Source organism: Aegilops tauschii, chromosome 2 (assembly GCF_002575655.3).
Source record: "Aegilops tauschii subsp. strangulata cultivar AL8/78 chromosome 2, Aet v6.0, whole genome shotgun sequence".
Taxonomy (NCBI): domain Eukaryota; kingdom Viridiplantae; phylum Streptophyta; class Magnoliopsida; order Poales; family Poaceae; genus Aegilops; species Aegilops tauschii.
This window is the reverse complement of record NC_053036.3, coordinates 579,120,287-579,146,695: the sequence shown is the minus strand read 5'-3', so window position 1 is coordinate 579,146,695 and position 26,409 is coordinate 579,120,287. Positions and strand designations below refer to the sequence as shown.

The 26,409-nt window shown below is 48.8% G+C and overlaps 3 protein-coding genes and 1 pseudogene across 5 annotated transcripts; 2 read left to right on the top strand and 2 right to left on the bottom strand.

The window, feature by feature from the left end:
• The first annotated feature begins 486 nt into the window (after positions 1-486).
• Positions 487-3,174, top strand: LOC109778788 (uncharacterized). The gene is made up of 2 exons (XM_020337368.1): positions 487-1,680; positions 2,806-3,174. The coding sequence occupies exons 1-2, from the start codon at positions 487-489 to the stop codon at positions 3,172-3,174; spliced, it is 1,563 nt and encodes a 520-aa protein (XP_020192957.1).
• Positions 3,175-4,284: 1,110 nt separating this feature from the next.
• On the bottom strand, positions 4,285-22,318 carry LOC109778790 (retrovirus-related Pol polyprotein from transposon RE1). 3 transcript variants are annotated; one of them, XR_012203359.1, is made up of 3 exons: positions 22,231-22,318; positions 19,472-21,987; positions 19,001-19,292 (listed from the first exon to the last, which is right to left on the bottom strand). XR_012203359.1 is itself a non-coding variant. In XM_045233327.2 (2 exons), exon 2 carries the CDS (start codon positions 20,376-20,378, stop codon positions 19,908-19,910), a length of 471 nt encoding a protein of 156 aa, XP_045089262.2. In that variant the 5' UTR covers positions 20,379-21,987; positions 22,231-22,318; the 3' UTR covers positions 4,285-19,907. The 3 variants fall into 3 exon arrangements, 1 of the variants encoding a protein (XP_045089262.2); XM_045233327.2 differs by having other exon boundaries at positions 4,285-21,987; XR_012203360.1 differs by having other exon boundaries at positions 19,472-22,306.
• LOC120973759 (uncharacterized) lies at positions 4,591-7,144 on the bottom strand. Its single transcript, XM_045233328.2, has one exon. The coding sequence runs from the start codon at positions 7,142-7,144 to the stop codon at positions 5,210-5,212; it is 1,935 nt and encodes a 644-aa protein (XP_045089263.1). The 3' UTR covers positions 4,591-5,209.
• Positions 22,319-24,740: 2,422 nt separating the features above from the next.
• The window catches only part of LOC141041296 (uncharacterized), a 3,170-nt pseudogene continuing 1,501 nt past the window's right edge, over positions 24,741-26,409 (top strand).

Below are 26,409 nucleotides of genomic sequence, written 5' to 3'. Positions count from 1 at the left end.
GCCGGTCAGACACATCTCGCAGCGTCCAACCGCCCGCCTCGCAAGCCGCAACGATGACTCGCCCACATGCCAACGGTCGCCCACTTCACCACACCACATCGGGCGATATGGTTGATCCGCTGACCGCCCACTTCACCTTGCCAGGTAGGGCCGGCTGGGCGTATGTACGGCCCTTCACGCACGCGTATGATTATGTACACAACGCGCGTACTGCCAAGGGCGGACGGGCAACGACTTTCTAAAATAAGATCATCCTACCCTTTTTTGTGAAAGGGCTATTATGAGTTAATTTTGGTTGTATTTGTGTTTAGGGCGTGTGCATGAAGAAGTGAATGTAAAATTATCACTGGCTAACAAACTGAGCTATTCAGCTGAGAGAGGATATACATCGCTAGAGAAGAGGAGGAGGCTGTTAGACGTGGAAGTCGCAACTTATCCTTCCCTCTATCTCGCTAATAAGCCGGTGGTCTCGGCAGCCAACCAGCCATGGCTTCCCACCCGTCGTCGCCGCCGCCGGAACACCGCACACCACCCGCTCCCATCACCATAAGTGACCTCGGCGACGACCAGCTCCGAGAGATCTTCCTCCGCCTCCCGGACGTCCCCAGCCTCGCCTCTGCCGCCTTCACCTGCCGCGGCTTCCTCGGCGCCGTCCGTTCGTCCCGCGCCTTCCGCCGCCGCTTCCGCGCGCTCCACGCACCCCCGCTCCTCCCTCGCTTCCCCGCACACATGGTTGCTCCGTTCCACGCCTCACGGCACCCCTCCGCTGGATTCACCCCCCTCCAAGACGACGACACTTCCGACTGGCGGGTCGATCTCTACGATCCTTCGGTTCTCTACAACTACAATGGCGGCTGCATCGCCATCAAGCACCGGAGCGCCAAGCACAGAGTTTGGTACAACCCTCAAACGATGGCCTTGCTTCTCCGCCCCAAGGATCATCATGACATGCCCGACGGCACCACCCTTGGGTTCCACACATTCTGCTCCGAAGATGATCAGATGCCATCCCGTGTGGTATGTGTCCGCCACGACTACTCACGGCCTTGCGCACGCGTCGCTGTCTTCTCATCAGACACGATGGAGTGGCAGATCTTCCCGGAGACTGCGACGCCGCTGCCTCATGGCCTCAGGAGCACAGCTTGCACCGTGCTGGATGGGTTTATCTGTTGGCAATGCGGGTCCATGAGCGAGGTACATGTCAGCGAGTACATTTTCGTGCTCAAAACAGATACATTTCAGTTCTCTCAAATGAATTTACCGCCGCCCTTGAGAGTGGCACACCAAAATTTTAAGATTGGACAGACAACTGACGGCAAGCTCTGTATCGTAAATGAGAAGGAATGCATGTTTAGTATGTGGATCTTGACAGCTGGCGATGACGGCATCGAGAAATTTGTGCTGCACAAGATGTTCCCATTGCACGCTAGCTTTATGGAGATAACCAGCTGTTCAGTGGAAGATACAATCTCAGTGCAGCTTCTGATGGTTTTCAATGGTTTTGTGTACTTTGTACTTCGCCCATGGAAGAATTACGTGGATCAGTGCAGATCCCCTGAGTGGTTTCTGTCCTTGTCTCTGGAAACAGCGGAGCTGAAGCAACATCTGAAGAATGGAAAGCGACTTGGCTTCCCCGTCCATCCCTACTCGGCCTGGCCTCCTATTCTGCAATACATCTCGGTAAGCTGGCCTATTTTTGTGTGTGACCATGGTGCTAAGGATTACTCTTTATGTTTGGTCCATAAATTGTATGCGATTGTATTGCTAAAGAAGTACGAAGATATGCTGTCAGTTTTAGTCAAAGTAACATGTCTTTGCATAACTTGTACTCTAGTTGAAATCGAGTAGTAGAGAGGAGCTAGCACTGCTATTCCCGTTCCTTCAAAAGAATAGTAGATGACTTCAACTACTTGTACATTTTATGAGGATGCAAAAATCAAAATATTCAACTTCTAGCATGAGGGTTTATGCAGGTTGGTTATATGATATCATTGTGATATAAAGCTCCACATACATAATCTATAACTAGTATATGACTAGCCTAGATTTGTCAGTAGTAGTAGTGTTTAAATATTTGGAGGATTTCTTCATATTATATGCTAACATTATTATAAAGCTCCACATGCATAATCTACAGCTAGTTTTTGCAGCAGTCTTTAAGTATTCAGATATGGATAAGTTATAAGTTAGGTTTTCTTTCTCCTTGTACAAGTTTTTGGTCTTCTACATCAGTTTCAAATTAATGTCTTATTTAATAAATATGTGCTTCATAATTTGGTGTCAGTGAGAACTGTGAACTGAGCATTTGCCAATATATTTATTCATACACAACATAATTCAAGCTTTGATTTCGACTGTTATATATAAGTGCACATGATTATCCCAATGGCACTATCTAAATCTTCCATGTTTTTGGAGGGGCACAACATATATATGTGCTTTCTAGCTAGTTGCATATATATTAGCCATCTGTTAAGTCCGTAAGATCTTAACATTTCTTTTTTAGCCCAGATATGGGGTTGATTTCTATAATTAAGGAACTCAAATATAATATTTAACTGTTTGTTAGTTCCATCAAGTATTAACTGTTATCTTTCCATTGCTTTTGCATTGTATGGATCGGAGCGAGTAGTAGATTTACAAAGTTTTAGATGGCAGGGGTGTATCAGCAATTTATTTCAATTTCATTGCTTCTATAAAAGCTAGATAAAATGATCAGAATCACTAGAATCTATTGCCTCGCACATATTTGTCTGCAGAAAACACTTGAATTCTTATTTGCACTGAATTTCCTTTTTGTCACAGGAGGATTCAAAATCTGAGGTTACTGTAAACGGTGTTGAAGATGTTGGTTCTGAGAGCACAGAAAAGGATTCATCTATCCTTATAAAAGCATTACGATCATATAAAGAAGGTTTGATTAAGGATGGTGACGCAAATGTTGCAGAGATAGAGGCCTTCTCGCTTTGTATTGACGTTGAGGATGAGAAGAACTCTCTTGTGAGGAAAATCGTTGCTTTAGATGAACTGTTATTAACTGTGAGAGATCGTGTCTTGAGGGCGGCTGCAGACTCTGAATTCGCAGACTCTGAATTCTGCAGACAGAAGATCAAAACAGAGAGCTGGTGGCAAATGTGCAAGGTGAAGTTATGGAGAGCTTTCTGCGCTAAATAAATATACCAATTACCCCCTCCGTTCCAAAATAGATGACTCAACTTTGTACTAACTTAGTACAAAGTTGAGTCATCTATTTTAGAACGGAGGGAGTAGTAGTGATTGAAGCTGAATAGGCCTATCTATCAGAAGTAAGTGAGTTTTTGTTGCATTGGTACTTTAGCTTTTAGATGCTGCGATGACGTTAGCTGAATAAACCATTATCAGTATTCAGTATGACTGGTTGGCAGAAGTCCCAGTCTTTAGTTTAGAGATGACCTGTACCTAGAAACGTACAAGTCCGAAACTGGTGATTCTTTATCTCTGTTCCTAATCGATGATGTTCAAGCTTTTGTCAGTTTGGTATTAAATATTTCCTTTCTGTTTTAGAAGTGCATTTTATGTGTGAGTGAGTTTGAAGATTATCTTATAAATAAAGGCGCGTGGTCATTCTCTGTTGCATAAGAACTGAAATGGCAACTTTCTTAAATTTCCTTCGCCAAGACGCTTGTAATGTGAAATCACAACTGGCCCGTTATTTTTATGCAAAATCAGGAAAATACCAAATGGTTACTTTTGTTCAGCTTGCAGCAAAAGATAATTTTTAGAGTAATCATTTTTCTCTGGAATGTGCAACAAAATGCACGTCATTTACTTCTAGATAGTACATATTATTATTATTTCCTGCACTTGCCCACTTTAGTTTTCCATTTTAGGATTGCTCACAAGCTTCAAGTGGGCCAACAATTCTTAACTTTTCCCCCTTTTGCCATTTTCTACCAATACTATTTTAAGCCGACAGGTTGTCTGTCTAATTTAAGCATGTCTCGCCTGGGATTTTTTTACATTCCTGTAATTTAAATTTCAAATGTTGAATGAAACTAGTATCCGAGGGAGCGCTGACTACACCGAATTTTGTTAACAAAATTGTTATTGGTACGTTTGCAATTAGCATCAGGGGCAGTAGACAGTTCTATGCTGATAGCAATTAGCAAGTGCCCTCCCGTCTCCATTAGCACAACCAATGCTAGACATCAAACGTCGCCACTGATGAGTGTCACTTCAACCTATATTCTGTTTTTCATTATATATATGGAAAATAGACGAGTGGAGTCTGCTCTGAGGAGCACATTTATTTCATAAAATTCGATAACTAAATTGAAATGTGTCAACAAATTATGAAAAACAGTGCATGACTTTCATTGAGCATGTTGCGAGAGGTCGCACAACGAAAATAATCTGCCCGTCCTGGGATGCGGGACTGCCTCCACATCGCTTGCCTGCTAGTAGGTTGTGATGCTGCAGAACCCCGCAACGGGCATCCCTAACAGTGCACGATTATAGCATCCAGGCCATGGCCGCCGCACCGACGCCAGGGCAGTTTGGTTTTCCACACGGCTTTCGGCTTGCACATGAAACTATATACAAGCTGGGGTATTAATCCAGAAAGGCAATGCAAGCTGGGGTATAAAGTGTATTACATTACATTCTTAGAAGGGGTCATTTTATCAACAGACTCTAATTGCACCTCCTTTTCTTCTTTAGCTCCTTTGAGAAGCCCAGCTGACAAGTCTCCTAAAAGAAGTTGAGCTCCTAACTCTCCCTCCCGTGTTGACCATGTTGATTTTATGCATTTGGATAGCTACATCTCTCATATTAAGCCGTTCAGTTGGGGATTGGCGTGTACAAAGAAGCGCTATCCGTAGCAAAGATAACAAGGACTGAAAGATCGTCGGATTCTCCGGTCCTGCTGCTACTTGGTTGACGGCATCATTGCATTCATCTCGCAGACAGGAATCCAGAAAATTTAATGTGTGATCAGGAAAATTCGTTTCCACAAATTTGACGATGGTGAGTTCATTCCTGAACATATGATCTGTTGGTCTTTTTCCTGTCAGCATCTCCAAGACTACTATTCCAAAACTATATACGTCCCCACAAGTAGATGCATGACCGCTTTCAGCATACTCTAAGAACAGAGACCAAATCAATAATCACATCAGCTCTAAATAATTATATGCAAACCTCTTTGAAAAAATAATTATATGCCAAACAACTATATACCAGGAGCCATATATCCCAGAGTGCCGTTTGCAGCAATTGAACTTGAATCTCCGACTGTTCTCAGTTTAGAATCAACGTAGAACCTTGCGATGCCAAAGTCTCCCAGACAAGCATTGATATGAATGTCTAGGAGTATGTTACTCGGCTTCAAATCACAATGGATGATGGGCCTCCTGCTATCATGGTGCAAATAGTCCAGTGCATCAGCTATGTTAGTAGCGATGCTTATTCTTTGAGCTAAGCCTAAATGCTTTCTAGCTGCCTGATTCCCTTGATGATGCAACCAAGTGTCCAAGTTCCCATTAGGCATGAAAGCATAGATTAGAGCTCTGAAATTATTGCCTTTCTTGTCGATTGCAGAGCATTCAGTTATGAGAGGTACAATGTTTCTATGACGAATGCCTCTCAGTGCTTTGCATTCTAATGCAAAACTTCCTTCAGCGCCTGGAATCTCAAGGTCAAGTATCTTGACTGCTATTTCTGTTTTAACTTGTTTCAACTTTCCTTTGTACACTGAACTGTAACTTCCTTCGCCAATCAAGTTAATCTCAGAGAAGTTGCCTGTCGCTCGAGCTAGATCCCAGTAAGAAACTCTAGGGAATTTCTCCCCGAGAGAAGGAAACAACGAAAATGTTGCTTGTGGTATCTTCTCATGGATTATAAAGCAAGTCAACAGTGCCAGCGACAGGAAGCCAATTATTGGGATCAACACCATAATCAAACGATAGTGTCTTCCTGTTCTTGGCGAGGCATCTGGGCATGAGGGCACATGGAAACCGGTTGCCCGTCCACAAAGTCCCTGGTTGCCATCAAGTGAAACGTTTGCGGGGTGCTCAAACACTCCGTTTCTTGGGATTGCTCCTTGGAGACGATTATAAGATAGGTCTAACTTGCTAAGAAGTTGAAGGTCACTTAGAACTGTTGGGATGACACCTGATAAATCATTATAGGACAGGTTGAGCATCTCCAAGCTCAAAAGGTTGCCCAAAGAGGTTGGAATGACACCTGTGAGATTATTGTGGTCCATTTGGATGGTTACGAGGCCCTGACACTTGCCCAGATCATCGGGAATTTTTCCCGAAAGTCTGCTAGAAGAGAGATATAGTGCAATGAGTTGTTTAAGCTCACTAATTTCTGGACGTATGTCACCTTGCAGATTATTATAGCTAAGGTCCAGCCTTGAAAGTTGTGAAAGTTTTCCCAATGTGGAAGGTATGTGACCTTTAAATTCATTTTGTGCTAAAGAAAGTATAGTTAGTTCTGAAAGGTTGCCAAAAGATGGTGGGATGAACCCGACGAAATTATTTCCATGAAGATCTAAAGATTGTAAGTTTTTGAGACTCCCCAACCATCCTTCAATTGTACCAGTTAAACTGTTGTTGCTAAGATCCAAATCGATTATGCTAGTCAGGTTTGCTAGGCTTGAAGGAACAATTCTTGATAGGTTGTTTCCACTCAGGTGTAGACTTATAAGGTGAGTGGACAACTTACCGACCAAATCCGGTATGGCTCCTAGCAGCTGATTATTATCTAATGACAGCATAAACAGATTACTACAGTTTGTTAGTCCATACAAGGATTCCCATCTTTGGCTTTCACTTGATTCAAGTATACTATGCCCAAGGTTTAAGTACTCAAGGTTTAGTAGCTTTCCAAAAGTAGGAATTTCTCCAACGAAACTGTTAGATGATAAATCTATCAGTTCTAGCCCTGAAGCGTTGCCTAGCGAAGCTGGGATGTGACCTTCAAGCATGTTCTGGCCCAGCGTAAAAACAATAATTTCAGGGAGGGGGGCACCAATATCAAGCGGCAATTCCCCTTGTAGCTTATTTGCATACAGGCCTAGTGACTGTAGAGAAGTCAAATTAAAGATTGATGGTGGTATTCGACCTGAGAGCCTATTTTCACCTACTGTAAAGCCGATCATGTCGGACCATTGCCCAAACACATCAGGAATGCTCCCCCCAAGTTCATTTTCTTGAAGAATGAGCGTTTGAAGGTGGGTGGCTGTAAAACGTAGGTTTTGAGGGAACTGGCTTAACCCTCAAAGGGGTGGCCTATCACATATATATAATGATGACATACAAGTCCAATACCAATAAGGTATGGTTTACACAGTAGGGCTACAATACGAAGTCTAACACCCTCCCTCAATCTCAACTCACTCCTGAAGTATCTAGGAGGTTGAGATTGCGCCTATAGACCTCAAACATGGGAGAAGGTAGAGGCTTGGTGAAGATGTCCGCAAGTTGATCTTTTGAAGAGATAAACCTGACTTGTAGTAGCTTTTGTGCAACACGTTCCCTCACAAAATGATAGTCAATCTCAATGTGTTTAGTCCGTGCATGGAACACTGGGTTTGACGACAGAAACGTAGCACCGATGTTGTCACACCAAAGGACCGAAGGATGTGGCTGAGCAACTCCTAGCTCTCGAAGTAGGGACTCAATGCATATAAGTTCAGTAGTTGCATTGGCAACCGACTTGTACTCAGCTTCTGTGCTGCTGCGGGAAACAGTGGCTTGCTTGCGTGCACTCCAGACGATCAGATTAGGACCCAAGAACACAGCATGTCCCCCCGTGGATCGCCTGTCATCTGGACACCCAGCCCAATCAGCATCAGAGAATGCAGAAAGAACTCCGGAGGAACTGGGGCGCAGGTGAAGACCAAAGGAGACAGTGAGACGCACATAACGCAGTATGCGCTTCACAGTAGACCAGTGTACATCAGTGGGAGCATGAAGATACTGGCACACCCTGTTAACCGCAAAGGAGAGATCAGGACGCGTGATCGTCAGATACTGCAGGCCACCAACAATACTCCTGTACTAGTAGCATCCTCAGGAGAGAGAAGAGCACCATCAGCAGCAGAAAGGGTGTCAGTGGAGGACATGGGCGTAGGCGATGGCTTGCACTTGAGCATACTAGCACGGCGCAAGAGATCAAGAGAGTACTTCTGGGTGAGAGCCAAACTGCCACGAGACTGTTGAGCGACCTCAATACCCAGGAAGAAATGAAGCTGTCCCAAATCTTTAACTGCAAAATCACGACCAAGTGCAGTCACAAGAGCATCAGCAGCCGTCGGAGATGAGCTCACCAGGACAATATCATCCACATACACAAGGAGGTACATGGTCACACTCGGTCGCTGAAACAAGAACAGTGAAGTATCGGCCGTCGAAGGAATGAACCCATGAGTGCGTAGAGCTGAAGCCAGGCGAGCATGCCAGGCACGGGGAGCCTGCTTCAGTCCATATATGGCCTTCGTCAGATGACAGAGATGATAAGGCTGAGTGTGATCAACAAATCCAGGTGGCTGCCGCTTGTAAACCTCTTCTTCAAGCAATCCATGAAGAAAAGCGTTCTGCACATCAAGCTGGCGGAGAGACCATCCGCGAGAAACTGCCAGAGACAGAAGAAGTCGAATAGTGGTAGGCTTGACAACTGGGCTGAATGTATCCTCATAGTCCAGGCCCTGACGCTGTTTAAAGCCCTTAGCCACGAGGCGCGCTTTGTAGCGCTCAATGGAACCATCTGCATGTTTCTTCACCTTGAACACCCACTTCGAATCAATGATGTTGACGCGAGACGGAGGGGGAACAAGTGTCCAGGTCTTATTCTTCATAAGAGCATGATATTCTTGTTCCATAGCAGCCCTCCAGTGTGGAATACTCATAGCGGCTTGATAACTGCGTGGTTCGGCGATTGGATCATCCATAGCATGAGCCAGGCAAGCAGCAAGATAGGTGATCGTGCCATCGGTGCGCTCCTTGGGACGAACAATGCCACTGCGGCTACGAGTGTGTGGACGCCGCGGGGGAGCAAACACCGGGGCCGGCGGGATGTCCGGAGCAGGTGAGGCTGGTCCAGGGGACTCCGGCGAAGAAGGACCGGGTGACGTCGGGCCGGGCGACGGCGGACCAGGCGACAGCAGGCCAGGCGATGTAGGCCCCGGTGGCGTGTGAGCCACTGCAGACCCGGGCGAAGTAGGAACCAAGGACGCCCGCGCGGATGGCGAGGGCAATGATGGAGGGGAGTCCGGGCGAGGAGGTGGCGACGGAGACTGCTCAGAGGAGGCCGTCGCAGGCTCTGGCCCGGTCGCAGTAGCCAGCATGAGCTCCGGCCCAGGCGCGGTTGGAGACGGGGCGCCCGGTGTGGGGTCGAGGGCGGGAGGCGGTGCATGCACCGGCCGATCGACGTGCACCACAGGCGACGTAGCGGGTCCGTCAAGGAGGAGTTCCAGGCGAGCTCCATGTCCAATTCCTGCACCATGATTAGATAACAACACAGGCGAATATGCAACATCTTCAAATTGGCCAGGCATAAGAGGAGATGAATGCATAGAAGGTGTTGTGGTGGATGACTGAGGCATGGCAGAAAAGGGGAAGACAGTCTCATCAAAAACAACGTCCCGAGATATGTAGACTCGATTTGTTGGGACATGGAGACACTTTAGCCTTTATGGAGAGAACTATACCCTAAGAACACACACTGTTTGGAGTGAAACTCAAGTTTGCGATCATTATAAGGACGAAGATGAGGCCAGCAGGCACACCCGAACACCTTAAAAAAGGTATAGTCAGGAGTTTCACCTAAGAGAAGCTCAATCGGAGTTTTCATATTAAGAACACGCGTAGGTAATCTGTTAATGAGAAAACACGCGGTAGCAAAAGCATCACTCCAAAAATGAAAGGGTACATAAGCATGAGCAAGAAGTGTGAGGCCGGTCTCAACTATATGGCGATGTTTGCGCTCAATAGCGCCATTCTGCTGATGTGTATGCGGGCATGATAAACGATGAGAGATCCCAAGCTTATTAAAGAAGGTGTTGAGGTTGCGATATTCACCCCCCCAATCTGATTGAACATGGATAATTTTATGCTTGAGTAGACGTTCAACATGCAATTGAAACTGTATGAATATATCAAACACATCAGATTTGCGCTTAAGAAGATAATGTTGGAAATATGCCCTAGAGGCAATAATAAATGGTTATTATTATATTTCTTTGTTCATGGTAATTGTCTATTGTTCATGCTATAATTGTGTTATCCGGAAATCGATGTGTGAATACATAGACCACAACGTGTCCCTAGTAGGCCTCTAGTTGACTAGCTCGTTGATCAACAGATAGTCATGGTTTCCTGACTATGGACATTGGATGTCATTGATAACGGGATCACATCATTAGGAGAATGATGTGATGGACAAGACCCAATCCTAAGCATAGCTCAAAGATCATGTAGTTCGTTTGCTAGAGCTTTTCCAATGTCAAGTATCTATTCCTTAGACCATGAGATCGTGCAACTCCCGGATACCGTAGGAGTGCTTTGGGTGTGCCAAACGTCACAACATAACTGGGTGAATATAAAGGTATACTACGGGTATCTTCGAAAGTGTCTGTTGGGTTGGCACGGATCGAGACTGGGATTTGTCACTCCGTATGACGGAGAGGTATCTCTGGGCCCACTCGGTAATGCATCATCATAATGAGCTCAATGTGACTAAGGCGTTAGTCACGGGATCATGCATTGCGGTACGAGTAAAGAGACTTGCCGGTAACGAGATTGAACAAGGTATTGGGATACCGACGATCGAATCTCGGGCAAGTAACATACCGATTGACAAAGGGAATTGTATACGGGATTGATTGAATCCTCGACATCGTGGTTCATCCGATGAGATCATCGTGGAACATGTGGGAGCCAACATGGGTATCCAGATCCCGCTGTTGGTTATTGACCGGAGAGGCGTCTCGGTCATGTCTGCATGTCTCCCGAACCCGTAGGGTCTACACACTTAAGGTTCGGTGACGCTAGGGTTGTAGAGATATGAGTATGCGGAAACCCGAAAGTTGTTCGGAGAACCGGATGAGATCCCGGACGTCACGAGGAGTTCCGGAATGGTCCGGAGGTGAAGAATTATATATAGGAAGTCCAGTTTCGGCCACCGGGAAAGTTTCGGGGGTTATCGGTATTGTACCGGGACCACCGGAAGGGTCCCTGGGGTCCACTGGGTGGGCCACCTATCCCGGAGGGCCCCATGGGCTGAAGTGGGAAGGGAACCAGCCCTTAGTGGGCTGGGGCGCCCCCCATGGGCCTCCCCCCTGCGCCTAGGGTTGGAAACCCTAGGGTGGGGGGCGCCCCACTTGGCTTGGGGGGGAAGCCACCCCCCTTCCCCCTTGGCCGCCGCCCCCCCTAGATGGGTCTTGGCCGGCGCCCCCCCTCCCAGGGGGCCTATATAAAGGGGGGGGGGAGGGAGGGCAGAAACATCACAGCCTTGGGCGCCTCCCTCCTCCCCTGCTACACCTCTCCCTCTCGCAGAAGCTCGGCGAAGCCCTGCCGAGATCCCGCTACATCCACCACCACGCCGTCGTGCTGCTGGATCTCCATCAACCTCTCCTTCCCCCTTGCTGGATCAAGAAGGAGGAGACGTCGCTACACCGTACGTGTGTTGAACGCGGAGGTGCCGTCCGTTCGGCACTCGGTCATCGGTGATTTGAATCACGGCGAGTACGACTCCGTCAACCTCGTTCATTGGAACGCTTCCGCTCGCGATCTACAAGGGTATGTAGATGCACTCCTTTCCCCTCGTTGCTAGTATACTCCATAGATGGATCTTGGTGATGCATAGGAAAATTTGAAATTATGCTACGATCACCAACAGTGGCATCATGAGCCAGGCCTATGCGTAGTTACTATGCACGAGTAGAACACAAAGTAGTTGTGGGCGTTGATGTTGCCAATTCTTCTTGCCGCTACTAGTCTTATCTTGTTTCGGCGGTATTGTGGGATGAAGCGGCCCGGACCAACCTTACACGTACGCTTACGTGAGACAGGTTCCACCGACTGACATGCACTAGTTGCATAAGGTGGCTAGCGGGTGTCTGTCTCTCCTACTTTAGTCGGAACGGATTCGATGAAAAGGTTCCTTATGAAGGGTAAATAGAAATTGGCAAATCACGTTGTGGTTTTACGTAGGTAAGAAACGTTCTTGCTAGAAACCTATACAAGCCACGTAAAAACTTGCAACAACAATTAGAGGACGTCTAACTTGTTTTTGCAGCAAGTGCTATGTGATGTTATATGGCCAGAAGATGTGATGAATGATATATGTGATGTATGAGATTGATCATATTCTTGTAATAGGAATCACGACTTGCATGTCGATGAGTATGACAACCGGCAGGAGCCATAGGAGTTGTCTTTATAATTTTGTATGACCTGCGTGTCATTGAATAACGTCATGTAAATTGCTTTACTTTGTTGCTAAACACGTTAGCCATAGAAGTAGAAGTAATCGTTGGCGTGACAACTTCATGAAGACACAATGATGGAGATCATGATGATGGAGATCATGGTGTCATGCCGGTGACGAAGATGATCATGGTGCCCCGAAGATGGAGATCAAAGGACCAAAATGATATTGGCCATATCATGTCACTATTTGATTGCATGTGATGTTTATCATGTTTTGCATCTTATTTGCTTAGAACGACGGTAGTAAGTAAGATGATCCCTTATAATAATTTCAAGAAAGTGTTCCCCCTAACTGTGCACCGTTGCGAAGGTTCGTTGTTTTGAAGCACCACGTGATGATCGGGTGTGATAGATTCTAACGTTCGCATACAACGGGTGTTGACGAGCCTAGCATGTACAGACATGGCCTCGGAACACACGCAATACACTTAGGTTGACTTGACGAGCCTAGCATGTACAGACATGGCCTCGGAACACGGAGGACCGAAAGGTCGAGCATGAGTCGTATAGAAGATACGATCAACATGGAGATGTTCACCGATCTTGACTAGTCCGTCTCACGTGATGATCGGACACGGCCTAGTTAACTTGGATCATGTTTCACTTAGATGACTAGAGGGATGTCTATCTGAGTGGGAGTTCATTGAGTAATTTGATTAGATGAACTTAATTATCATGAACTTAGTCTAAAATCTTTACACTATGTCTTGTAGATCAAATGGCCCACGTTGTCCTCAACTTCAACGCGTTCCTAGAGAAAACCAAGCTGAAAGATGATGGCAGTAACTATACGGACTGGGTCCGGAACCTGAGGATCATCCTCATAGCTGCCAAGAAAGATTATGTCTTAGAAGCACCGCTAGGTGAAGCACCAATCCCAGAGAACCAAGACGTTATGAACGCTTGGCAATCACGTGCTGATGATTACTCCCTCGTTCAGTGCGGCATGCTTTACAGCTTAGAACCGGGTCTCCAAAAGCGTTTTGAGAAACATGGAGCATATGAGATGTTCGAGGAGCTGAAAATGGTTTTCCAAGCTCATGCCCGGGTCGAGAGATACGAAGTCTCCGACAAGTTCTTCAGCTGTAAAATGGAGGAGAATAGTTCTGTTAGTGAGCACATACTCAGAATGTCTGGGTTGCACAACCGCTTGTCTCAGCTGGGAGTTAATCTCCCGGATGACGCGGTCATTGACAGAATCCTTCAGTCGCTTCCACCAAGCTACAAGAGCTTTGTGATGAACTTCAATATGCAAGGAATGGAAAAGACCATTCCTGAGGTATATTCAATGCTGAAATCAGCGGAGGTGGAGATCAGAAAGGAACATCAAGTGTTGATGGTGAATAAAACCACTAAGTTTAAGAAAGGCAAGGGTAAGAAAAACTTCAAGAAGGACGGCAAGGGAGTTGCCGCGCCCGGTAAGCCAGTTGCCGGGAAGAAGTCAAAGAATGGACCCAAGCCTGAGACTGAGTGCTTTTATTGCAAGGGAAGTGGTCACTGGAAGCGGAACTGCCCCAAATACTTAGCGGACAAGAAGGCCGGCAACACCAAAGGTATATGTGATATACATGTAATTGATGTGTACCTTACCAGTACTCGTAGTAGCTCCTGGGTATTTGATACCGGTGCGGTTGCTCATATTTGTAACTCAAAACAGGAACTGCGGAATAAACGGAGACTGGTAAAGGACGAGGTGACGATGCGCGTCGGGAATGGTTCCAAGGTCGATGTGATCGCCGTCGGCACGCTACCTCTGCATCTACCTACGGGATTAGTTTTAAACCTCAATAATTGTTATTTAGTGCCAGCTTTGAGCATGAACATTGTATCTGGATCTCGTTTAATTCGAGATGGCTACTCATTTAAATCCGAGAATAATGGTTGTTCTATTTATTTGAGAGATATGTTTTATGGTCATGCACCGCTGGTCAATGGTTTATTCTTGATGAATCTCGAACGTGATGTTACACATATTCATAGTGTGAATACCAAAAGATGTAAAGTTGATAACGATAGTCCCACATACTTGTGGCACTGCCGCCTTGGTCACATTGGTGTCAAGCGCATGAAGAAGCTCCATGCAGATGGACTTTTGGAGTCTCTTGATTACGAATCATTTGACACGTGCGAACCATGCCTGATGGGTAAGATGACCAAGACTCCGTTCTCCGAAACAATGGAGCGAGCAACCAACTTATTGGAAATCATACATACCGATGTATGCGGTCCAATGAATGTTGAGGCTCGCGGAGGATATCGTTATGTTCTCACTCTCACTGATGACTTAAGTAGATATGGGTATGTCTACCTAATGAAACACAAGTCTGAAACCTTTGAAAAGTTCAAGGAATTTCAGAGTGAGGTTGAGAATCAACGTGACAGAAAAATAAAATTCTTACAATCAGATCGTGGTGGAGAATATTTAAGTCACGAATTTGGTGCGCACTTAAGGAAATGTGGAATCGTTTCACAACTCACGCCGCCTGGAACACCTTAGCGAAACGGTGTGTCCGAACGTCGTAATCGCACTCTATTGGATATGGTGCGATCTATGATGTCTCTTACCGATCTACCGCTCTCATTTTGGGGCTATGCTCTAGAGACTGCCGCATTCACTTTAAATAGGGCTCCGTCGAAATCCGTTGAGACGACACCGTATGAATTATGGTTTGGGAAGAAACCTAAGCTGTCGTTTCTAAAAGTTTGGGGATGCGATGCTTATGTCAAGAAACTTCAACCTGAAAAGCTCGAACCCAAGTCGGAAAAATGCGTCTTCATAGGATACCCCAAGGAAACTATTGGGTATACCTTCTATCTCAGATCCGAAGGCAAGATCTTTGTTGCCAAGAACGGGTCCTTTTTGGAGAAAGAGTTTCTCTCGAAAGAATTGAGTGGGAGGAAAGTGGAACTTGATGAGGTGACAGTCACCCCTTCCGAACCGGAAAGTAGCGCAGCGCGGGAAGATGTTCCTGCGGTGCCTACACCGACTGGGGAGGAAGTTAATGATGATGATCATGAAGCTTCGGATCAAGTTACTGCTGAACCTCGTAGGTCCACAAGGACACGTTCCGCACCAGAGTGGTACGGCAACCCTGTCCTGGAAATCATGTTGTTAGACAATGGTGAACCTTCGAACTATGAAGAAGCGATGGCGGGCCCGGATTCCGACAAATGGCTAGAAGCCATGAAATCTGAGATAGGATCCATGTATGAAAACGAAGTATGGACTTTGACTGACTTGCCTGATGATCGGCGAGCCATAGAAAACAAATGGATCTTTAAGAAGAAGACAGACGCGGATGGTAATGTGACCATCTATAAATCTTGACTTGTCACTAAGGGTTATCGACAAGTTCAAGGGGTTGACTACGATGAGACTTTCTCACCCGTAGCGAAGCTGAAGTCCGTCCGAATCATGTTAGCAATTGCCGCATACTATGATTATGAGATATGGCAGATGGACGTCAAAACGGCATTCCTTAACGGCTTCCTTAAGGAAGAGTTGTATATGATGCAGCCGGAAGGTTTTGTCGATCCTAAGAATGCTAACAAAGATGCAAGCTCCAGCGCTCAATCTATGGGCTGGTGCAAGCATCTCGGAGTTGGAACATTCGCTTTGATGAGATGATCAAAGCGTTTGGGTTTACACAGACTTATGGAGAAGCCTGTGTTTACAAGAAAGTGAGTGGGAGCTCTGTAGCATTTCTCTTATTATATGTGGATGACATATTATTGATGGGAAATGATATAGAATTCTTGGAAAGTATAAAGGCCTATTTGAATAAGTGTTTTTCAATGAAGGACCTTGGAGAAGCTGCTTATATATTAGGCATCAAGATCTATAGAGATAGATCGAGACGCCTCATTGGTCTTTCACAGAGTACATACCTTGACAAGATATTGAAGAAGTTCAATATGGATCAGTCCAAGAAGGGGTTCTTGCCTGTATTGCAAGGTGTGCAGTTGAGCACGGCTCAATGCCCGACCACGGCAGAAGATAGAGAAAAGATGAGTGTCATCCCCTATGCCTCGGCCATAGGGTCTATTATGTATGCCATGCTGTGTACCAGACCTGATGTAAACCTTGCCGTAAGTTTGGTAGGAAGGTACCAAAGTAATCCCGGCATGGAACACTAGATAGCGGTCAAGAATATCCTGAAGTACCTAAAAAGGACTAAGGATATGTTTCTCGTTTATGGAGGTGACAAAGAGCTCGTCGTAAAGGGTTACGTCGACGCTAGCTTCGACACAGATCTGGATGACTCGAAGTCACAAACCGGATACGTGTATATTTTGAATGGAGGAGCAGTAAGCTGGTGCAGCTGCAAGCAAAGCGTCGTGGCGGGATCTACATGTGAAGCGGAGTACATGGCAGCCTCGGAGGCAGCACAGGAAGCAGTCTGGATGAACTAGTTCATAACCGACCTAGGTGTGATTCCCAATGCGTCGGGCCCGATGACTCTCTTCTGTGACAACACTGGAGCTATTGCCCTTGCGAAGGAGCCCAGGTTTCACAGGAAGACCAGGCATATCAAGCGTCGCTTCAAGTCCATTCGTGAAAGTGTTCAAAATGGAGACATAGATATTTGTAAAGTACATACGGACCTGAATGTAGCAGATCCGTTGACTAAACCTCTGCCTAGAGCAAAACATGATCAACACCAGGACGCAATGGGTGTTCGATTCATCACAATGTAACTAGATTATTGACTCTAGTGCAAGTGGGAGACTGTTGGAAATATGCCCTAGAGGCAATAAAAAATGGTTATTATTATATTTCTTTGTTCATGGTAATTGTCTATTGTTCATGCTATAATTGTGTTATCCGGAAATCGTAATACATGTGTGAATAGATAGACCACAACGTGTCCCTAGTAGGCCTCTAGTTGAGTAGCTCGTTGATCAACAGATAGTCATGGTTTCCTGACTATGGACATTGGATGTCATTGATAACGGGATCACATCATTAGGAGAATGATGTGATGCACAAGACCCAATCCTAAGCACAGCTCAAAGATCGTGTAGTTCGTTTGCTAGAGCTTTTCCAATGTCAAGTATCTATTCCTTAGACCATGAGATCGTGCAACTCCCGGATACCGTAGGAGTGCTTTGGGTGTGCTAAATGTCACAACGTAACTGGGTGACTATAAAGGTATACTACGGGTATCTCCGAAAGTGTCTGTTGGGTTGGCACGGATCGAGACTGGGATTTGTCACTCCGTATGACGGAGAGGTATCTCTGGTCCCACTCGGTAATGCATCATCATAATGAGCTCAATGTGACTAAGGCGTTAGTCATGGGATCATGCATTGCGGTACGAGTAAAGAGACTTGCCGGTAACGAGATTGAACAAGGTATTGGGATACCGACGATCGAATCTCGGGCAAGTAACATATCGATTGACAAAGGGAATTGTATACGGGATTGATTGAATCCTCGACATCGTGGTTCATCCGATGAGATCATCGTGGAACATGTGGGAGCCAACATGGGTATCCAGATCCCGCTATTGGTTATTGACTGGAGAGGCATCTCGGTCATGTCTGCATGTCTCTCGAACCCGTAGGGTCTACACACTTAAGGTTCGGTGATGCTAGGGTTGTAGAGATATGAGTATGCGGAAACCCGAAAGTTGTTCGGAGTCCCGGATGAGATCCCGGACGTCACGAGGAGTTCCGGAATGGTCCGGGGGTGAAGAATTATATATAGGAAGTCCAGTTTCGGCCACCGGGAAAGTTTCGGGGGTTACCGGTATTGTACCGGGACCACCGGAAGGGTCCCGGGGGTCCACCGGGTGGGGCCACCTATCCCGGAGGGCCCCATGGGCTGAAGTGGGAAGGGAACCAGCCCTTAGTGGGCTGGGGCGCCCCCCATGGGCCTCCCCCCTGCGCCTAGGGTTGGAAACCCTAGGGTGGGGAGGAAGCCACCCCCTTCCCCCTTGGCCGCCGCCCCCTAGATGGGTCTTGGCCGGCGCCCCCCCTCCCAGGGGGCCTATATAAAGGGGGGGGGGAGGGAGGGCAGCAACATCACAGCCTTGGGCGCCTCCCTCCTCCCCTGCTACACCTCTCCCTCTCGCAGAAGCTCGGCGAAGCCCTGCCGAGATCCCGCTACATCCACCACCACGCCGTCGTGCTGCTGGATCTCCATCAACCTCTCCTTCCCCCTTGCTGGATCAAGAAGGAGGAGACGTCGCTGCACCGTACGTGTGTTGAACGCGGAGGTGCCGTCCGTTCGGCACTAGGTCATCGGTGATTTGAATCACGGCGAGTACGACTCCGTCAACCTCGTTCATTGGAACGCTTCCACTCGCGATCTACAAGGGTATGTAGATGCACTCCTTTCCCCTCGTTGCTAGTATACTCCATAGATGGATCTTGGTGATGCGTAGGAAAATTTTAAATTATGCTACGATCACCAACAGATAAAGCCAATTGAAGCGACTATAGGCATCAACAAAACTGACATAATAGTTGTGACCACTAACAGATGTTATGTGCCGGACCCCACACATCAGAAAACACAATTTCAAGAGGATTCTTTACTTCTCTAGTAGATGAAACAAAAGGTAGATGATGACTCTTGCCTTGCTGACAGGCATCACACACGGACATCTCTTTATTGCGAGACACTAATGGCAGCTCATGACGGTGGATTATGTGGCGAACGATGGGTGTAGCGGGGTGACCAAAGCAAGAGTGCCACTGGGAAGGCGACACACGAACACCACTGAAGACGCACGGGGCGGATGGATCCTCCAAACGGTACAAGCCTTGGCTCAACCGACCACTAAGCAGAACGTCCCGGGTTGCTCGATCCTTAACAAAAAGATTAAAAGGGTGAAATTCACATAGGACATGATTATCAAGGGTGAGCTTAGGGACAGATAAAAGATTACGAGTGACCGAGGGTACCCGTAAAACATTACGAAGATGGAGCTGCCTAGAGGGATGACTAGTTAAAAGAGATGCTTGGCCAATATGAGAGATGGGCATACCTACACCATTGGCGGTGTGAACCTGATCATGCCCGTAGTAGGGCTGGTAGGTGGAGAGTTTGTTGAGCTCGTTCGTCATGTGATCCGTGGCGCCGGTGTCCATGTACCAGGCTGGATCAACAGGGTAGGATGGTGTGTATCCCCGCTCGACGCGCGGGTCCTTGCCCTTGGCGGCGATGTGGGCAGACGGGGCGGCAGCGATGTGGGCAGCCGGGGCGGCGGCGGGAGGACCAAAGTCAGCCATGGCAAACTGGCGCTCGTTGCCCTTGCTGTCGTTGCCGATGCCAAGGAAGCTCCTCTGAAAGCGGCGGTGACACTTGGAGGCGACATGGCGTTCACGACCACATAGCTGGCACACCACCCTAGTGTTAGGGCCCCCACCCAGGGTCGATGCAGGGGGCGGGGCTGCCTTGCCAGGTGACGGGGCAGGTGGGCGCTAGCCACGAGAGGCCCAGAAGGCCGCCGACTGGGCGGTGATGGTGGCGGAGGAGCGACGAGCCTCGACGCGTTGCTCGGTGAAGAGGAGACGTGAGTAGAGCTCGTGAGGAGGCATCGCTGGCTTGGCGTTGTGGACGGCCTCAGCGAGATTGTCGTAGTCGGCGTCGAGGCCTTTAATGACGAAGCCGACGAACTCCTCGTCGCTAAGCGGCCGACCAATAGAGGTGAGCGTGTCCGCGAGCACCTTCATCTTGTTGAAGTAGGTCGTAGCGGAGGAGTCCAGCTTCTTGATGTCGACGAGTTCGCTGCGAAGGGCCATCGAGCGGGAGGTAGAGACCTGGGCAAAGGCGTGCTCCAGGGTCGTCCAGGCGTCCATGGAGGTGGCGGCGAAGAGACAAAAGCCAGCGACCCCGTCGCCGAGGGAACCCTGGATGGCAGAGAGGATCGCCTGGTCCTGCTGCACCCACATACGGTGTTCCGGGTTGATGGCCGGGCCGTGGACGGTAGGGATGACCTGCGGAGGACACGGTAGCGAACCATCAACAAACCCGAGGAGAGACCGGCTGCGTAGCAGCGGTAGGACCTTGGCGCGCTAGAACAAGTAGTTGTCCGGCGTGAGTCGGATGGCGATCAAGTTGTCGAAGTGGAACGGCCCGGTGGGCGTGATTGCGCCAGCAGCAGGGACGATTGGCGGCGGAGCCGCGACAGGATCCGCGACCGCGACCGATGCCGCGGGTGGCGGCGCGGGGACGATCGGGATCACGGCCGAGGGTGGTGCCGTGAGCGAGGCCGCGGGTGGCTCCGCGGGCAGCGTCTCCCCCGGGGTCGCCGGGATGACGACGAGTGTCGAGGAGGATCCAGAGGAGGCCATCGCGGGCGGCGGCGGTGCGACTGGTGCTGAGGCCGTCGCGGGCGGTGACAGTGGGATCGGCGCTGAAAACAGGGAGCCGACGGCGGTGGTGCCGAAGAACCGAGGCACTGACGGAGCCAGGGGGCGAGGTGGGAGGTTGAGGAGGGCGGCAAGCGACGCGGGGATAGACCCGGAGCTGGCGGCGTCCGAAGCAGAAGCGGTCATGGCGCCGGCGGCGGCAGCCCTAGGGTGTAGGGTTTTGGTGCGGCGGCGGCGGCGGCGGGTGGGGTGGAGGTGGAGGACCTAGGTTAGACTAGATACCATGTAAAACGTAGGTTTTGGGGGAACTGGCTTAACCCTCAAAGGGGTGGCCTATCACATATATATAATGAAGACATACAAATCCAATACCAATAAGGTATGGTTTAGATAGTAGGGCTACAATACGAAGTCTAACAGTGGCGTTGCCCATGCTCGGCGGTATGACCCCGGTGAGATTATTCCTGGAAAGATCCATACCAAGTAGATTGTAGAGCGAACCAATTTTGGTGGGAATTGGTCCTTCTAGCATGTTTCTAGAAAGATCAATAGTCTGTAGTTTTGAACAGTTTGTGAGTGAGTCGGGAATTATCCCTTGGAATGAATTGTTGCGGAGGGCTAGCTCCACCAGCTCACGGAGCTGGTTCAGAGGAGTTAACTGGCCGGAGAAGCCATTGGAGGCCAAATTAAGGAGCTTTAGGTTTGAACAATTTGTGAGTGAGTCGGGAATTATCCCCTGGAATGAATTGGAGCTGAGGTCAAGGCTGATCAGCTCACGGAGCTGGTTCAGAGGAGGTAACTGGCCGGAGAAGCCATTGAAGGACAAATTGATGATTTTAAGGTACGTTAAGTTCCCAAGTGAGGGGGTGATCTCGCCTGACAAGCTTTGGCCAGGGAGTATCAGAGCGGCGACGCGCCCTGGTTTCAGTGAGCTGCAAACTACGCCCGTCCAGTTGCAGTAGTGGACGCTTCTGTCCCAGGATCTCAGGGCACCTGTTGGGTCGTTGGTAGCTGCTTTGAACTCGAGCAACGAGTGCACGTCTGTTCTGTTTCCGTGACTGACCGCTGAGCAATGGATACTGCCAGCTCCATAAGACAGCAGCAGCAGAAACGCCAGTAGATTAACCATACTGATTTAGTGAGTTTCTTCACGGAGTGCTCAGTCATGCATGAGCCGCGTACGCGTTACCTGCAAAATAAAAAATAAAAAAAATATAGAGCACAGACATGGCAGCTTATTCAGATGGGCCTGCAGCGTCCGTGGCAAATTAAACCACTGCAAAACTTAAGCAGTACGAATTCGATAACTCTGCAGGCATCATCATGTGCTCCCATCTACAGTTACATAAGACTTTGCTACAGGGTGTGCAAAAATTAAGATAATGCAGGTTTTCACAGCAAGAAGTGATCAAGAGAAGAGATGGTAGCGCACCTCTGCTCTGCAAGGAGTGCACAGCTTCCACAGCTTGGCTTTGCCGGTAGGTGGTTTAATTTGTACTTGGCTTAAAAAATGCTCGGCTAGCTCAGGCCCAAGCGGTTTAAATGCAGTTTTTACCGCAAGTTTGCGCCACACACGCCTTATCAGCTTAGCTTGACCTGGACTACCGGGTCAACGGAATTGAACCTTCCACTCCAGCTAATTTTCTCTTCTCTTGGAGTGTTGCCCTGCGGCTGCTGTCTGTCGTTCCTGCTTGAGCTGGACAGTGTTGTTGGGGTATGCATGTCCAGCCTCCATCCAATCGAATCCCAGATCTATCTAATCTACGTACATCTTTACTATGCCACATGTATAACGACTTACTGGTCCGAGTAGTTGAGATAATCATGGGAACCCTGCTTTTCTTGGGTCAAGTACAACTTGTATGCGCTCGTTCTAGACAACATTTGGACGAGCAAGCGCCGTGTCTTCAACGGGTGACAGAAATACCACTCAAATCAATTCAAACAGAGCAAATAAATATCTTGACAGACCCGCCATTCGATGAAAGGGTGAAATACACTTTGGCTTCAACTTTGAAGATTACATAGAAGAAGTCATATGCTAGCAAAGCTTGAAAACTCGAGTTTAGGCCTCCACTGACGCTTGTCTGAGATCTTCCTCTGTCTCGAAGATCCATGGCGATGGAGCAGCCGCAAGGGCGTTGGTGTGAGCAGCATGGGGACCGCGCGATGGTCAGGATGCAAGTGCCCGAGGGGATGGTTGCTGTGCGTAGGAGGCCTCATGGGAGCAAGCGAGAATTGATTGAAAGTTCAGCTAAAAATGCCCCCATCTCGCACGATGGTTCAGAGGAGAAGCTCAACTGTAGTCTCTATATTGACGTTGTCCAAAATAATTTATCGAAACAATCCACCTTTTCAACAGGCAAGGCAAATGATACCATTCAACCTGGACAATCCAGTAGCACGGCATCGCCTCGTAATCTGTCTTATTGAGAGATACACACGATGATTCAGTGGAAACGTACATGGCGTCAAATACGTGGTCGCCTTAATATCGTGCCCAACTGTGGGTGCGTGCTGCCGGCGTGGATCCAGCGGGGCAGCGCGCGCCCGTCGCGGTGGTGCGTCTCGGCTGCGAGGCGGGTGGCGGCGCGTCCATCCTGGATCTGGCGTGGGATCCGGGTGGTCGGGTGGGTGGGGCAGCGGCCTGGCGTAGCCGTTGCTCCGCCCGTGGGCGGCGGCGCTCGGAGGTCTGGCACGTGGTGGTGGCCTCGCGGGGGCGCGGCGGCTACACGGTGGTTTGGCGGGTCTGCCCGCGGCGACGGCCGGCTTTCTCCGGCGTCGGCTCGTTTGCGGTCGGACCGCTTTGATCGTCGCTCCATCTCCTCGTCGTCCGGGCGATTCTTCGGTCGAAGGGCTGGCCCCCTCCCAGCTGCGCTCCATCGCTCGTCTCGTGCCCGGAGATGTAGGACGGAGCTCGTCTTGCGCCCGGCAGCAGGACGGAGCTCGTCTCGCGCTCGGGGCTGCAGGACGGGCGGTGGAGGCCAGTTTTGGCCGTCCTTTTGGGTCTCAGCATTGGGATGGTCCAGGGGTGCGAAAGGCGGGGCCTTTTCGCTCGTCTCTTCGGCTGGACTAGCGGCGGGTCTCGGGTCTGGTGGTGCCTTGGTCTTGGCTGCCGGGGCGGCGGCCCCGGTGGTGGTAGCGCGGTGCTTTTGGGCAGAGCCCGCGACCTGGTGCTGCCCGGTGGCCATGGCCGTGCGGGCGGTGTGGCAACCGGGGTACGGCGTTCGGTGGCGCTGAGGGGTGGCCAGGGTGAAAACCTGTTCTCTCTGCAGACAGACCGGCGTCGGCGAAACTCGTTTCCTTCTTGAAGGCGTCGTCGCGGCTCTCATCGCCCATCGTGTGTTCCAGGGGAAACACTGATCCTTGGATCAGGCGGTGGCGGCGCTCCGGTGTCGTATCCTTGCTGAAGGCGCCGCCTTGGAGCCCACGGATCGTCGTATGCGGCTTCATCTCTTCGTAGTTAGGGGTGGTGTTGCTGCGCTCAGCGCCTGTGTTTCTTGCCTTGGGTGTTTGCGTTTGCTGTGGTGGCGTGCGTTTGTATCAGGATGTTGGTGATCTTGACTTTGTATATAAAGCGGGGCGGAAGCCTTTTTCGGTATATCGTGCCCAACTTGCGTGTACCCTATTGCAGTTTTTGTGATCTTCATGAAGTGTAACTGCGTAAGCAGCACTCTAGGCTGCCGAGGCCGTTGCGGTGGTGTCGCGTCGGAATAAGTTTCTCCGGGCTCCGTTCGCGGTCAGGCGAGGCTTTGCCTTCGTCTAGGAACCAGCGGAGTTGGGGATCCCCGGATCTCGTCGAGGTCGCGGGCTATGGTGGCTGGAGGTCCATCGACACTGGCCGTTTGGGTCCTCAGATGGGCGATGGATGTAGGGAGACGAAGACCCTTCTTCTTCCTTGTTGGTATGATTTGCTGCTGGTGTTCTTCTCCTTCCGCGCTGATGCTGGTGGGAGATCCTGCTTTGTCCGGGCGGATGGCCCGGCCGCGGTGCTGGACCGGTCGGATGACTCGAGTTCTCTTCCTTCTGGAAGGGACACTTTTCACGGTACTCAAAGCTAAAGATGGCGACGGCTGTTGCAGTGTGTAGGATTGATGTCCATACCCTCTCAGCGCTGGTGTCAAGAAAGGAGGAAGCAGCGTGGCGGCAATTGTACCATGGTCGAAGATGATGACCTGCATGCGACTGGTTGCAGATCCTTCTGCTATAGGGGTCTTCTCTCAAGATTCAGGGATGATAACACAGGGCTCCGGAGATCTTCTTGTGTTATGGTTGTCTTAGGATACTCTAGGTGTTCATGGTCCTTTGTGTTTGCGTTTCAGTGTGCTTGTAAGGGTCAACTACTTTGTACTGATTCGTAATATGAATAAAAAGATTATCGAAAAAAGCACTCTAGGCGGCATATTGTGCAGGCAGTCATTAGTTTTTTTTGAAGCAGTTTGTCAGTTATTAGTTTTTTTTGAAGCAGTTTGTCAGTCAGTAGTCGATCCGGAACAAAGGGAGACTTCGTTTGAGTTACTGACCTCGGGAAAGGCAATCTTGCATTTCATTTGACCGCGGTGTATCAATATATTATTTCACTTTCATTGCCAGTGTTGTCAGTGGTCACATAGGATGTGGTCTGCCACTCTGCCTATCGTGGGGTGCATGACTGCCTCGGTGTACGCTCATTCTTCCCTGCCAATAGGTTGCGGTGCCGCACAACCCCCCAACCGACGTCCCTAGCAGCACACGGTCGCCACACCGATGACGGGGTTGCATTGACATGACATAACAAAAGACAACCATTGTAACTAGAAAGATATTGTAAACAAATGGTATTGCACTCTATTACATTACATTCTTAGAAGGGGTACAATGATCAAATGCTTATCAAAGATGGACCATTTTGTCAAAGACTCTAATTACATCTCTTTTCTTCTTTAGCTCCTCTGTGAATCCCAACTTACAAGTTTCATGGAAGAAGTTGAGCCCCTAACTTCCCATCCTGTGTTCACCATGCTGATTCTACCTCTCTCATGTAAGCTATTCATTTTGGGATTGGTTACTAGGCCCTGATGTTAATTCATTCAGGTGTTTAAGCTCACTAATCTATGGAGGTATGACACCTTGGAGATTATTATGTCTAAGGTCCAGCCTTGAGAGTTGTGAAACTTGCCCAAACACATCAGGATTTAGGAATATTCCCCCCTAGTACATTTGCTCGAAGATTGACCTGTCGAAGCTTGTTGGCGTTGCTGATGCTTGATGGGATGCCTCCTATGAGATTATTCCTGGAAAGATCTATACTTAGTAAATTGTGGAGCGAGAACCAATTTTTTGGGGGATTGGGCCATCTAGCATGTTTCTAGAAAGATCTAGAACACGTAGTTTTGAACAATTTATGATTGAGTCAGGGATTATCCCCTGCAATGAATTGGATTTCAGGTCAAGGACGCGAAGGTCGTGGAGCTGAATGTTAAGTTTGCAAGAGAGTGGGTGATCTCGCCTGACAAGCTTTTTCCGGGGATTCTCAGGGCAACGGCGCACCCTGAATTCGGTGAGTTGCAAATGACACCCGTCCAGTCGCAGTGGCGGACGCTTCTGTTCCATGATCGCAGGACGCCTGTTG

Excerpts from the sequence above, each read along its gene's own strand:
- LOC109778788 (XM_020337368.1), top strand. The coding sequence starts at position 487 with ATGGCTTCCCACCCGTCGTCGCCGCCGCCGGAACACCGCACACCACCC. Across the intron at positions 1,681-2,805 it reads CTATTCTGCAATACATCTCG|GAGGATTCAAAATCTGAGGT; the intron begins GTAAGCTGGCCT and ends TTTTTGTCACAG.
- LOC120973759 (XM_045233328.2), bottom strand. The coding sequence starts at position 7,144 with ATGATCGGCTTTACAGTAGGTGAAAATAGGCTCTCAGGTCGAATACCA.
- LOC109778790 (XM_045233327.2), bottom strand. The coding sequence starts at position 20,378 with ATGTGGGTGCAGCAGGACCAGGCGATCCTCTCTGCCATCCAGGGTTCC.